The sequence below is a fragment of the Penicillium psychrosexuale genome (genome assembly GCF_028828465.1).
Source record: "Penicillium psychrosexuale strain IBT 29551 chromosome Unknown utg000004l, whole genome shotgun sequence".
Lineage (NCBI taxonomy): Eukaryota > Fungi > Ascomycota > Eurotiomycetes > Eurotiales > Aspergillaceae > Penicillium > Penicillium psychrosexuale.
The window spans coordinates 6,622,614-6,635,900 of record NW_026643189.1 but is presented as its reverse complement, the minus strand read 5'-3'; the positions used below and the strand labels follow the sequence as shown (position 1 = coordinate 6,635,900).

Below are 13,287 nucleotides of genomic sequence, written 5' to 3'. Positions count from 1 at the left end.
TAAGGACGCTCTTATTTCTCCTTATCCTATTATCATCTGCATCGTTTGAATATGTCTCGTGAATTTAATCATTAAATGTGGCAGTAGGTCCGTAACCTAACTAGCCAAGTCTAACAAAAGACTCATGTGGGCGAATATGGGATATTTCATTCCCAATGCTCATGCGTATGGTCGTCATGATCCAGTGGTGTGTTTCGTTTGTGGGAGACGATTAGTTGCTGAATGGCGAACATCCCATGATCGTGAGGTCTGTATCCAAGCCCAATGGTTGACTGGGCCCCGCGGATAACCAGAATATGAAGTGTAGATCTCTCAATCGCCTAGCACCAACCGCTCGGATCGCTTTTCTACAAGAGGGAGAATCTCAGAGAGCCGGTTGGGATCTCTCAAGAAAGCTGGAATATCATCTCTGGTTGCTGCTAGCATCTGTGGACGACTGTCAGATCAAACACACATCTAACGTTATCCAACGGCCACACATACCTGTCGAACTTTCTCATATTCACATTCCTTTGAGAGATATTCTCGAATAACTTCACCTGTGGCAAAGTCCACATAAACTCGAGTGTCCCGGAGTCGGATCAAAACGTGATCAAGCCTCATGAAGAACCTTGTCAATAGAAGAAGTCTTCCTGGCATGACTCGGATCTTGCAAGACAGCATGGTAATCCCATTGTCCGCCAGCTCATCTTCATAAAGAACAACCTCGTCAAAAAAGAGGATGGGGTCTGGGCGCTTCAATAGTTCAATCGGAATGGGCTTCGTCGTTGGCTCAAACGGCCGCGCATTGGGATGGAGGGTGCCCTTGTAGTCGGTGCTATATGACCAGTCGAACGGCTTCACGACTTCTTTAATCCCTTCGTGTGTTTTCTCTCTGCGTAACAAGCCATTAGTCGCAACGATCGATAAGCAGAAGTTTAGACGGCTGCAAAAATACCTGCTCTTTTGCCATTCTCCCGAGTACGCGACCTGGAGCATGGATTGACCAGTCTTGTCCACCAAGTCCAAGGCATCAAACGCATTGAAATTGATGCCCCAATTACCATTCTCGTGCTCTATTGCAACATAATTATCACCAAATATCATTTCTGGGGGTGCAATGCTGAGTTTCTGGGTCATTTCCTCGATCGGGTCGGCTTTGAGAATAGGTAGCTTCTGTGTTGAAATTCGAAACCCGTTGATGGTGATCGAATTGGGGTTTTTTGCCTCCGGAGAGACCGTGGCACATGCTGTTGTCATTGCTAAATCTTGACAAGAAGCAGTGAGAGATCAAAAACAGCTGAGCCAGTTTGCAGAGCTGATGGTGATAACCCCGCGGACGGAGAAAGAGGCGGTCCGACCCTGCAATAATATTTGTTCGGCAGAATCTTGAACGCTTTGATTTGGTCAATGGGTCTGCCATTTTCAAGTCTTTCATAGGTAGTATCCCACTGCATTTAGAATGCTGTATTTGAATAAAACCCTGACATGGTTGTCCGTCACCTCAAGCTGCAAAATAAAGATACTCTTCGAGCATACGATTGGTACGGAGATATGTGTAGGCGCCGAGAGCGGACAGGATGGCGGTGTGATAGCCCTGTACGTATATTACATCAGCCGGGCGTTGCTGGGGTGACACGTTCTGGGAATCGCCCAAACACCCGAGCTTCTGTTTCTCCATTTTGCGATATCCCCCATCCACCAACGACTGACTCCGTGCAAAGTGATCATGATTGCCCTGAACTAAGTCTAAACTCAATTTTGGCTACTTATTATACAATCCTCTTCTTCCCATCTCTTATTTTCACCTCTCCTATCCACCCTCCCACCCTCTCACCATGGCAACGACCAAGACGCTCGAAGCTCGCTTTGAGCATCTGTCCATGAAAGATGAGAAGGAGAATGGAAATAGTGATCGAAGCTATGGCAAGCAGAAGGTACTTGACTCAACGCAATCTGGTTGGAGATCCACCTTGCTGATCTGATCTACCAAGGTCCCGGTTTCTTCAGCCCAGTCAAACAGCAATTCAAACCGAGCTCAGCTACTGAAATTGGCTCTTCAAAATAATAATGAAAACAAGGCGAATGCCATGAAAGTTGCAGCCTCGCCAGGCAAGGGATCTCACGGCGCATTGGTGACCCGGAGCACCGATGAAAACGGCGACCAGCGCAGATCTTCTTCCCTCTGCGAGCAGCCAACTGTGGCCAAGGAGCTGCACTTGGGAATGTTTGAAATTGGTAAACCACTAGGCAAGGGCAAGTTTGGACGAGTTTATCTTGCTAAAGAACGTTCCTCTGGCTTCGTCTGTGCACTGAAGGTGCTACACAAGTCTGAGTTACAACAGGGTGGTGTCCAGAAGCAAGTCAGGCGTGAAATCGAAATTCAGAGTAACCTGCGTCACCCTAATGTCTTGAGGCTCTATGGTCACTTCCATGACAGCAAACGAATCTTCTTGATCCTCGAGTTTGCTGGCCGTGGTGAGCTGTATAAGCACCTTCGCAAGGAGCATCGGTTCCCGGAGTGGAAGGCCGCACAATATATTGCACAGATGGCTGCAGCTTTGAAATACCTACACAAAAAGCACATCATGCACCGTGATATTAAGCCTGAGAACATCCTTGTTGGCATTCACGGGGAAATTAAAATCAGTGATTTCGGCTGGAGTGTTCATGCCCCCAACAACCGACGCCAAACGATGTGTGGAACTCTCGACTACTTGCCCCCGGAAATGGTTAATCCTGGCTCCAAGGACAACTACTACAGCGAGAAAGTGGATTTGTGGAGTCTGGGCGTCTTGACTTATGAGTTTTTGGTCGGCGAGGCTCCATTCGAGGATACTCCTATCATGACCCATCGGCGTATTGGCAGGGCAGATATGTCGGTTCCCTCCTTCGTAAGCCCAGAGGCAAAGGACCTTATCAAAAGGGTTGGTATATCTTTCTCCATTATCCATGGCCCGCATGCTCACATATTATCTAGCTTCTTGTTCTTGATCCCGCGAAGCGAATCCCGCTCGAGGAGATCCAGCGCCATCCTTGGATCCTCAAGCACTGTGTCAAAGACGATCGAGCTGTGAAGCGGAGTTCTGCTTCTTCCAAGGAGGGCAAAGCATGAACCCTGACTTTGACCTTTACATGGTAGACTTTGGGAGTTCTAGTTTCTTTTTGACATTTCCTCATGTGGAGTTTTGGTGTCTGAGCCTCATGCATTTTCAAGGCGTGTTAGATTGTCTTGGAGTCCAGCTGGAGAGGTACTCGCGATATGGCGATATTTTGATCTTAATTTTATTCTCCGACGTGTTCAATACAACATGGCACATTCAAACAATCCCACAAGAAGCCACGGATAGCTATGCTCTCTGAGATATTTGCATCTATAACCAGGATGGAGGACGGAGAATACTATCGGACTGGATCTGTAGTTGTGTTCTTAGACTTCATTGACAATCACCATCATAGACCAGGTATATTTTGATCTCATCTCACCTTTAGTGCTCTCAATCACATGATACATACATAACCTTACATATTTTTACACGTAACAAATCCTAAAAGAACCCCGGTAGATAGGCGGGAAGGTTTGTGTCGCTAGTGAAACTCATGAAATATAGTACATCCAAACAATATCTATCATACAAAGGGCGAGAATAGTACAACGCTGCATAGGCTGTGTGGTATCATCGATAGATCTCATCAAATGGGCGTGTGTCTCTGAAACAACTATCCCAGACTTCATTGACGACCCTTGTGGCATGGGCTTCGTCTTTACAAGTTGGGCGTGCTTGCACAGAGAGAATGGCTCTCCGTCGGACGCATTCTTGGTGCTGTTGTGTAAGCTTCCACTGACCTCTTCGGAAAAATTCACGCGCCCATCTGCATTCGCCGCTGAGCGAACTAGCTCGAATCTAAACAGATTTAGCAAATCTCGGCAATATAAGAAGGGTTAAGAAGACAAGAATAACACATACCTCGGTACAAGCGGCATGCCGAAGATTATCAGACCAATTCACCTTGAACCTGAGGTGATCAAAGGCATGAACCATCTCATGGGCCATGGTATCTTCGAGGTGTCCCTGGTCCTTCATCTCATTTGCGCAGATCAGGATTCCATATTCCGGATCGAAGCCACCACCCTTCCGATCAGTGCAACGACGACAGTAGATGTTATGATTGTCAAGATCGCCTCCTAATTGTTGAATGCTTTCGCTGAGGAATCGAATCGTAGGGCCTTAATAAATCGACCATGTCAGTATCCAGCTAGATAACTCTTAGACAAGGGACTCACTATATTGAAGAAGATAATCCCGCTGATCCTCACAGCGCTTGCAGTCTGCTTCTTCATTGCGAGTGTCTCGCGCAACACGGAACTGCTCGATTCCTTCGTTGGACATCTTGCCCGTGAGAATCGAATAGATATTGCGGAATTGGGTCCAGGTGTCATCACCGGGGAGAAACCCTGTAGTTTCCGGCTTTCCATTGGAAGGTGCAGCCGCACCTGGCGACTGGGAGTCTGTCATTTTCGATCGTGGACTTGTGGAGAGTCACCCATCACTCCGCGCGATAAAGCGAGATCCTCCGCAAATGGCGGTAGTGTACGGCAGAATCAGCGCCGGAATCTGGCAAAATGGGCTCTTCCGTGATTCATCACCGCGGGGCCCACAACACAACCGGCCTTTCTATATTCTTTTCGTTTGTTTCTTATTTGTTTATTTGTTACTGGGAGTTTTATTGGAACTGGAATTTGCGCTATGGTGACCTCATCCAGCCTCACAATCGTGATCAAATTGGGTGCGGGGATCTATATCTGTTGTCCGATGACTCAAGTACTGACCACTCGATGTATCAGGAACGAGTTCGATTGTTGACGAGAAAACCCACGAGCCCATACTTTCGATCTTGACATTGATCGTCGAAACGGTGACCAAGCTACACAGAGATGGCCACCGGGTTGTCCTTGTATCGTCTGGTGCCGTGGGCGTTGGTCTGCGAAGGATGAATGTAGACAAAAGACCAACATATCTTCCACGCATACAAGTATGTCTTCGATTCTACAGGAATACAAGCCCATATAATATGTCTAATGGAAAAGTTGCTAATGAAATCTGTAGGCTCTCGCTGCAGTTGGCCAATGTCGATTGATGAGTCTTTGGGATAATCTATTCTCGCATCTTCGTGTCCCTGTGGCTCAGATTCTGTTGACGAGAAATGATATTGCTGATGTATGTACCCTTATACCTGCCCAGCCCTGTTCCTCCACTGATACTCATTACAGAGAACCCAATATGTCAATGCGCAAAATACATTCGGACAGTTGTTTGATATGGGAGTGATTCCTATTGTCAACGAAAATGATACCCTGGCTGTTTCTGTAAGGAAGTTCCCCTTCGAGTCGCGATCTCGCATCTGACCCAATCATTTTTAGGAAATCAAATTTGGCGACAACGATACCCTTTCTGCAATTACCGCGGCAATGATCAAGGCCGACTATCTGTTTTTAATGACCGATGTCGACTGTCTTTATTCAGCCAACCCTCGAACCAACCCAGATGCAAAACCCATCGAGGTGGTGACCAATATATCCTCTCTCGAGGCTGACGTCTCATCGGCAGGCTCCTCTCTCGGCACTGGAGGTATGAGCACGAAGATTGTGGCTGCAAAGCTTGGAACCAGTGCTGGCGTCACTACAGTTATCACCAAGAGCTCAAAACCAGGCAACGTTCATGATATTGTGAAATATCTACAATACCTCGAGGCTCGGTCAAATGGCGTAGCAGCTGACGACCAAAGTGAGGCACCCACTGCCCCTCTACATACCCGATTCATCCGTTCAGATACCCCGATTCAATCACGGACATTCTGGCTACTCCATGGACTGTACCCACATGGTACATTATACATCGACCACGGAGCTTACCACGCACTTTTGAATAATGCCAATCTTCTCCCGGCTGGAGTCGTCGGGGTTGAAGGCCATTTTGGACAGCAAGAATCTGTGCGGCTAGTGGTTGTTGATCGGCCATCCCCAGATGCCTTGAATGGCGATTTTATCCACCACAGAGAGGAACCTAAGGAAGTCGGTCGCGCTCTGGTTAACTATGGAAGTATTGAAATCACACACATCAAGGGCCACCGCAGCACACAGATTGAGACGCTACTTGGCTATGCCGATAGCGACTGTGTGGCAATGCGAGAGAACATCTCGTTCCACCCCGAGGACCACAAACATACCGTGACACCGTCACTAACACCGGCCTTGGAGGAATGGAAGTCCCCGGAGGCATAATGTTGGCCCATCCGGTACACGCATATTATGAACAGAAGCGAGAATCTTCTTGCATTCAAAGGCATTGATGGTCGATATTCCCAGTCAAACCTGATCGTTTCAATATAAAAGTTACTCGGGATATATAGGCCGACAATTTAAAGGCCCCAAAAGCATGAAATGACCTCCAAAACAGCATGAATGAAAGCACTTGAAAATTGAATGTTTATACGTCAATTCAAGTGCCATGTAAAGATATCCGAGAAAACAAAAATGGCAAGATGCCTGAAAGCCTATCAATCATTCCAACGGTCCAACCACTTCTGCATTCTCTTGTCCAATGTGGGCGCAGGAGCGGGCGCAGCCTGAACAAAAACGGAGGATTAGCTTTCAAACCCAACCGACAACAAGCAAGAATCAAACTCACCGTGTTCTCGATGGTGTTCGCCGTCCATGTCGCAAAAGCTGTATCCGTGTACTGGATGGTTGGCGCACCTAAGTAGCTGGTTGCAATAGAGAACGGGAAAGGCGGGTATTGAGGAGTGGCTGATCTGGTGGCGACAGTAGTCCCAGCGCTCTTAGGCATCGGGGCATATTTGATCGAGCCAGTCTGTTCACCGTATGGGACGGTATGCTGGTCAACTACAGAAACATCGCCAACGCCGCCGACAGCAGCCACTTGTCGTTTGCGCAATTCATTGTGCTCGGCTTCGCCCTTGGCGGTTGAAGTTGGGAACTGCAAGGTGGCTTCGGTTGAGGAACTCTTGGCGAGAATAGAGGAGTTGGAAATTGAAGTGAAATCTGCGGCCTCGATGAGGTGGTCATCGTCTTTGACTGTAGGCCAGGAGATAACGATGGCGGGAATTGGCTGCATCGTCTTGATCGCATTTGTTACTTTGGTCGAGAATGTACCTTTCATGTTGGTCAAAGTGAAATGAGAGGTGAACCCGGACCAGTAGTTATGAGGGCCTGATAGAACTATCTTGAGAAAGCTGATTGGGCCCCAGGGACATTGGTCAGTCACAAAGCGAATTGATGAAGCCGCCGATGTCAGGGAAATAAATAGTCTTACTATGCATTGAATTCATTCCCACCGACACTTTGATCGACATGAAATGACACCATGTCACCAGGAGCATAGGCGCCATTGTTGATAACTTGCGATAGAGTGTCCTAGATGTGTGGTTAGCTCTATGTTTTGCAGTTCCGTATAGAGAGAAACATACATATGAACCCGTCGTCTCATCACCGGCACAGAGATAAAAATTATAAGTTGAAGTTGGTTCGCCATCTAAGCCCCAAAGCAGACTCACGGCAGCTGCACCGTCGAAACTCAGATCATATGTTGTGATCTGAGAACTGATCTGGCCATAGACGGCCGTGAATAACAGGGCGACCTGAAGTAATTGGACTCTCATGGCTGATATGATTGAGAAGCACAAGTCTCGAAAGAACAGAGAGTTATCTCCCAGTCAAGAGAGAGGGAAATCACCCCTTCATAGGGTGGCCTGGTATGTGCATCATTCCTAAGGCCCTTGAGCCCTCGAGGGTTTTCTATAGACCCGTGATGTGCATTAAGATAAGTGGATGGGTCCGTGCTATCGGGCTTCTCCTGTCAAGGTGTCAGCCCACAACTTTTGACAACTTCCAAACTTATAACCGACAGGATGTCGTCTCAAGCAAATTGGAACTCGGTGACTGGCATAGCTACACTATTGTTCGATGGCAACCTTGTCGCCATTGCTATCGCTGTCCTATTCACCTTTGGTGTCCCGATCGCACTGCATATCTTCTTCTTCCAGACCGTAGCTTCTCCGCCCTCGAGTAATTTCCTACTCCTAGGCCCCAGTGGAGCTGGTAAAACTGCTTTTACGACCTTGGTAGGTTGCAGTCTATGACCTGAGAGTGGCTAAGTTCTCGCTAACCAATTTATAGCTCGAGGCCAAGTCCTCGCTTGCTTCAAACAAGTCACATAGCACCCACACCTCCCAACAATCAACCTTAGTAACCGTGACCTTACCACCGACTGTCCCAACCGGATCCAACCGCTACCGATCAGTGAACGATCCCTCCTTGAAGGAGGCCGTCCGGAATCCAATCAAGTACCGCATAAGGGATACCCCTGGCCATGGCAAGCTCCGCGTATCGCAAGGAATCTCCGAGCTCCAGACCATGTCCCGGTCAAAGGATATCAAGACAAGGCTACGCGGTGTGGTGTTCATGGTCGATACCGCAGCTCTAGTTGACGAAGCAACGCTCCGTGACACCGCAACCTATCTTCACGACGTTCTCCTCTTTCTCCAGAAGCGCGCAAAGAACGGATCATCTAGCAAGCGAACCACTGATGTCCCTGTCTTAGTCGCCGCGAACAAGCAGGATCTATTCACTGCATTGCCGCCGGGCGCAGTGAGGGAAAAGCTGGAAGCGGAGATTGATCGCATCCGCACGTCGAAGACTAAGGGTCTTCTGGATGCAAGTGCGGATACTGGGTTGGAAGATGAAGAGGAGGAAATTTTGGGTAATGATGAACAGGAGACTTTCAGCTTCAAGCTTCTGGAGCATGAGGTCGGTGTCAAGGTTGAAGTGGTTGGTGGTGCTGTCAAGGGTGACTCACAAGAAGAGTTCGGATCTGGAGTGCGCCGCTGGGAGGAGTGGGTTGGTATGTGCTTGTGAGCGAGATGACTTTTTGCTTTCTTGTCTTGATGGTCTGGAATAGTAAATAGGTGGTCCTATCATAGTTTACTTGTATATGTTATGCCAGAAAAAGGAAAGTTGCACTGAGAAGATTCTAGACTACAATGTGCTTTTTCTATTGATATTGCCAATCTAATCCTAGTGTCTCGGTAGCTTGGGCATCAATCCAATCCTGTATGGTCAATGATATAATATAACGGCGTGAAGAAAACATAGCACTCACCCACAAATCTCGAGCAAGCTTCATATTTCCAGATATCGCGCTGGGCTCACACTGCGTGGCGATAGGTATAAAATACCGACCGCGATGATTTTGCTCCTGCACCTCTCGACTAGTCGCAAGATATAAGCTCGTGGCAGCACCATCCTCCAGACTTTGACCCAGCCACGATCCTGCCGTTCTTATAAGCCAACCCAGGAATCTCCCAAAATAAAACTCCCACCCGAGCCATTGATCAGTGACGATATTGCCCGGAAAGAACGAATTGACATAGATCTGCTTGCTCGCTGGATCTTGATCCTCCTGAAGTCGCCGACTGAGCTCTTTGGCAAAGAGGATATTACCCAACTTTGATCGGCCATACCGCCATACTCCATCGTACAAGGCGGACCACTTGACGCGTGACGATGAGAATAGAAGATCCAGATCGAGCTTCTGGCACTAACAATGGAACGATGAGCTGGTCACGACAATTCGTACGTCGTTGCTAGGCGTCACGCTGTTCTTCAACAGTGGTAGGAGTAATGTGGCTAGGACTTGGTGTCCGACGCAGTTTGTCGCGAATACACGCTCGATATTCTGAGATGAACGCTTGTTATCACTTTGAACACTGATGGCTTCATTTTAGGGAGGTAGGTTAATATGTAATGATTCAGTCGAGATGGAGAGATAGAGAGAGAAATCACCTGCATTGCAAACCAGTATATGAGATCTGTGACTTGTTTTATCTTCTCAATCGCGGCCTTGACATCCTGAATATCGCCCAGATCACATTTGACAAATTCAGCTCGACTGTCATTCTCCAGGGAGAGGCCTTTGCGGTGCCTCCATTCCTCACGAGCAGTGATGTATCTGTCTTCACTTCTGGCAACGATGATTACTTTCTCTATCTCGTGCAAGAGAAGCTGAGTTGTGATCTCTGTATTCTCGTTATTATACCCTGCAGGATATTCAACTGGCTAGAGGTCAAGGAATCTGCTTACCTTTTCCAATGCCCGCTTGGCCACCCTGGGGAAATTAGTTGCTGGGCCGAGATATAACGAGAGGACTCACTGTCACTACAGCCACCCGTCCATTTAACGGCGGTATGTCTCCCAGGGAGAAGTTCCGATAAGTAAATATTCCTGTCATCTTTGGGGGGTGGAATCGACAAAGTCGAGAGGATCCCCAGATGAAGTCGCACATACATCTCTGATCTGAGTCGACGTCATCGCCACCTAAACCGAACAGACTTGAAAAAGGACCATGTATATATTCTCTATGGCGTGCATTAAGTATTGATCACATTAAACGCCAGTCTCTGCGCTGCACGATCTAGGTATTTCAATCCCACAATGTGTTGAATCCCATTGGGGAGCCTTCATGCCAACGCAACAGAAACGCCTGTTCCCAGATATCAATGGTCAGGAATGTTGAACCCCTACCCAACAAGCAATGTCTCATGCGAATGCATTTCAGAAAATAAACAAAGGAAACATTTTAGGCCTTGTCCGTCTTGGACTGGTGCAGCATCCAAGTGAGCAGGTCGACCTTGGTAACGATGGCCAATGGCTTCATCGCACCACTTTCGTCCTTCTCGGTCACAACTGCAGCGCTATTCCACTCGAAGAAGCGGTTCAGGACGCTGAGAGGGGTATCCATGGTGATCTCGATGAAGCCACGACTCCGGGTCTGAGGCTTGAAGGAGTCTAGGGCCTTGGAGAAATCACGGGGGTCGGTGACTACCTCGGAAATTTTTGAGAAGTCAAACATGACCTCAGAGACGGGGCTCTGGCCTGAGGCCCGGCCGTGCGTCAGTCGGCTGAGAACGTTGCCCAGCGTGACCAGACCGACGAGCTTACGTCCGGAGGGGGCAAGGACTGGAAGCTGATCAAAGCCTCGGTCGCGCATGACCTCGATGGCAGTCTCGCAAGGGGAGTTGGCTGTCACGGTGGTGATGGGCTTCAAGCGCAAGGCGCTGACCTTGGCATTGGCCAAAGGGTCAGACACAGGCACATGAGTTTGAGTTGTCGACGCAACGGCGGGAAGCGACGGGAGTAGATCGTTGGCGGCGAGCCAGTCGTCATCGGCGAACTTGAATCGGTTAGCTTGAATGGAAGATCAATCAGGAAAAAAATTGTTCCGACCTTGGAGAGGTAACTTCTGATGCTGTCGGGAAGAATCACAACGATGACATCGTCCTTGGAGAACTTTTTGGCCTCGTTAGCCTTGACCAGAGCCGCAATGGCACTACCACTGCTACCGCCGACCAGCAGACCCTCCTCGGCGATCAGACGCCGGGAGTACTTGAAAGACTCCTTATCTTCAGTCTTGATCCAATGGGTAACGGCATTTTGGTCCAAAACCTCGGGGATGAAATCGTATCCAATACCCTCAACCTTGTAAGGCTCATTGGCACGAGCTTCGTTGAGGGAGGGAGGCAGAGCGAGAATAGAACCATATGGATCGGCGGCGATCACGTCAATATCGGGGTTGTGCTTCCGCAGGCCACGAGCAAGACCGGTGATTGTACCACCGGTTCCAGCACCAGCGACAATAGCATTGATTTTACCATTGGTCTGGGTCCAGATTTCCTCGGCAGTGCCAAGCTCGTGTGCCAAGGGGTTGTTCGGGTTCTCGTACTGATCCAAGATGTGGGCGTTGGGCAATTCTTTCTCGAGGCGTCTAGCGACGCCGATATGCGATTCAGGCGAGTCAAAGGCGGCTTCGTTGGGGGTTCGGATGATAGTCGCATTCAAGGCACGCAGGACAGCGACTTTCTCGGCGGACATCTTCTCTGGGAGAGTGATGATGGTCTTGTAGCCTGAGTAGAGAAAGAATGGACACAATTAAGACGGATCTGACAAGTAAAGCCTAGACAATAAGAACATACCCTTGACGGCAGCAACCAGTGCCAGACCAATACCACTAATGAATCTCAATTAGCGTCCGCGCCCATGACCGCTCGAAGCGAAAGAGAAGGAAGGAAAAGACCTACGTGTTGCCACTGGTGGGTTCAATGAGAGTATCACCAGGCTTGATGCGACCAGTTCGCTCAGCCTCTTCAATCATACGTAGGGCAATTCGATCCTTAACACTGCCGCCGGCATTGAAGTACTCCAACTTGGCGTAGACAGTAGCATCGATTCCCAGGGTGCGGGGCAGATGGTTCAGCCGTACAAGGGGTGTGTTGCCGATCTGCTGGGTGATAGTGTCCAAAGTGACCGGCGGGGCGCCGGGGGTAGTGGTAGAAGCCATGATGTATGAGTTGTGATAGAGAGAATGTAGCAAAGAAGAAGTTCACAAGTCCAAGATTTCGCCATCGACTTTTGTGCCCCGCCCGATGGTAGCCGGCTTTCTCTATGTGGGCCCATATATCTATGGACTTTGTTTACTTTTGATATTGAGTGTTATAAGGTCATAGGTTATAGGTTTATAGGTTGGTGTGTGTTATATATAGGTATTAGCTGATGGGTTGATCTATTTACCAATAGCTCATACAATGTCAATGGTATACATTAAAAAGTCCAGGGGGATTATTTCTATAAACCCCTAAGCCTAACATCAAAAGGATCAGACTGTAATTCAGACTACATACTAGATATGTATTAGTATTATAACATTACATCAAGAGTGCAGTTGAGGCGAACACTAGGGAGAATATCTATTGAAAAAAACATATATACTGTACTCCGTAATTGAAAAAGACATTGAAAAAGACCAAACACATGACGAGGCGGTATTTGTCAGTCTACTCCTCGACTTCGGGAGTTCACCAACTTTCTCTCTTTGACAACCTCCAAAACAGATATCCACTGGTCTCACTAACTCTCGCTAAAAACCTATTACTCCTGCTAACTCCTGCTTGGCCAACCTTAAGAGCTAGGGCGATCTCTACCCACCACCAATGGTTGATTGGCTAATAATCACCTAAAGGGTCATGTTGATAGATCAAGCTCAACAAGCTCCCACAGCACGCATATCATTGCCCGATTCCATACAAACTGTCCATACTTGACTAGATTATTCGCGCTTAAATACGACGCTTTTACAAAGCCAAGGCCGTGGCTGTGCAGAAAAATGGCCATTCCCCACACTCAAATGACAATTCATCCCCTGAGAGACAAAAGGACTGAATACGAATATTACACAG

At 48.2% G+C, this 13,287-nt stretch overlaps 8 protein-coding genes across 8 annotated transcripts; 3 read left to right on the top strand and 5 right to left on the bottom strand.

Annotated features, from left to right (window-relative positions):
- Window positions 1-312: 312 nt before the first annotated feature.
- On the bottom strand, window positions 313-1,239 carry N7518_008385 (TIP41 family protein; the record flags this gene model as incomplete). Its single annotated transcript, XM_057189312.1, has 3 exons — window positions 313-426; window positions 484-874; window positions 938-1,239. The coding sequence occupies 3 exons, from the start codon at window positions 1,237-1,239 to the stop codon at window positions 313-315; spliced, it is 807 nt and encodes a 268-aa protein (XP_057041015.1).
- Window positions 1,240-1,817: 578 nt separating this feature from the next.
- Window positions 1,818-3,094, top strand: N7518_008384 (aurora family serine/threonine-protein kinase; the record flags this gene model as incomplete). The annotated part of the gene is made up of 3 exons (XM_057189311.1): window positions 1,818-1,916; window positions 1,974-2,906; window positions 2,960-3,094. 3 exons carry the CDS (start codon window positions 1,818-1,820, stop codon window positions 3,092-3,094), a joined length of 1,167 nt encoding a protein of 388 aa, XP_057041014.1.
- Window positions 3,095-3,656: 562 nt separating this feature from the next.
- On the bottom strand, window positions 3,657-4,496 carry N7518_008383 (mitochondrial inner membrane protease ATP23; the record flags this gene model as incomplete). Its single annotated transcript, XM_057189310.1, has 3 exons — window positions 3,657-3,884; window positions 3,948-4,207; window positions 4,265-4,496. The coding sequence occupies 3 exons, from the start codon at window positions 4,494-4,496 to the stop codon at window positions 3,657-3,659; spliced, it is 720 nt and encodes a 239-aa protein (XP_057041013.1).
- Window positions 4,497-4,727: 231 nt separating this feature from the next.
- On the top strand, window positions 4,728-6,262 carry N7518_008382 (glutamate 5-kinase; the record flags this gene model as incomplete). The annotated part of the gene is made up of 5 exons (XM_057189309.1): window positions 4,728-4,767; window positions 4,826-5,013; window positions 5,088-5,198; window positions 5,252-5,347; window positions 5,402-6,262. 5 exons carry the CDS (start codon window positions 4,728-4,730, stop codon window positions 6,260-6,262), a joined length of 1,296 nt encoding a protein of 431 aa, XP_057041012.1.
- A 275-nt stretch (window positions 6,263-6,537) lies between these two features.
- On the bottom strand, window positions 6,538-7,659 carry N7518_008381 (putative beta-1,6-glucan biosynthesis protein (Knh1); the record flags this gene model as incomplete). Its single annotated transcript, XM_057189308.1, has 4 exons — window positions 6,538-6,606; window positions 6,669-7,233; window positions 7,314-7,414; window positions 7,468-7,659. The coding sequence occupies 4 exons, from the start codon at window positions 7,657-7,659 to the stop codon at window positions 6,538-6,540; spliced, it is 927 nt and encodes a 308-aa protein (XP_057041011.1).
- Window positions 7,660-7,908: 249 nt separating this feature from the next.
- On the top strand, window positions 7,909-8,914 carry N7518_008380 (signal recognition particle receptor subunit beta; the record flags this gene model as incomplete). Its single annotated transcript, XM_057189307.1, has 2 exons — window positions 7,909-8,121; window positions 8,177-8,914. The coding sequence occupies 2 exons, from the start codon at window positions 7,909-7,911 to the stop codon at window positions 8,912-8,914; spliced, it is 951 nt and encodes a 316-aa protein (XP_057041010.1).
- Window positions 8,915-9,050: 136 nt separating this feature from the next.
- N7518_008379 (putative short chain dehydrogenase/reductase) lies at window positions 9,051-10,286 on the bottom strand (the record flags this gene model as incomplete). Its single annotated transcript, XM_057189306.1, is given in 5 exon segments — window positions 9,051-9,596; window positions 9,636-9,746; window positions 9,758-10,095; window positions 10,139-10,163; window positions 10,209-10,286. 5 exon segments carry the CDS (start codon window positions 10,284-10,286, stop codon window positions 9,051-9,053), a joined length of 1,098 nt encoding a protein of 365 aa, XP_057041009.1.
- A 348-nt stretch (window positions 10,287-10,634) lies between these two features.
- N7518_008378 (cystathionine beta-synthase CYS4) lies at window positions 10,635-12,392 on the bottom strand (the record flags this gene model as incomplete). The annotated part of the gene is made up of 4 exons (XM_057189305.1): window positions 10,635-11,228; window positions 11,282-11,958; window positions 12,028-12,062; window positions 12,133-12,392. 4 exons carry the CDS (start codon window positions 12,390-12,392, stop codon window positions 10,635-10,637), a joined length of 1,566 nt encoding a protein of 521 aa, XP_057041008.1.
- Between the last annotated feature and the right edge of the window lie 895 nt (window positions 12,393-13,287).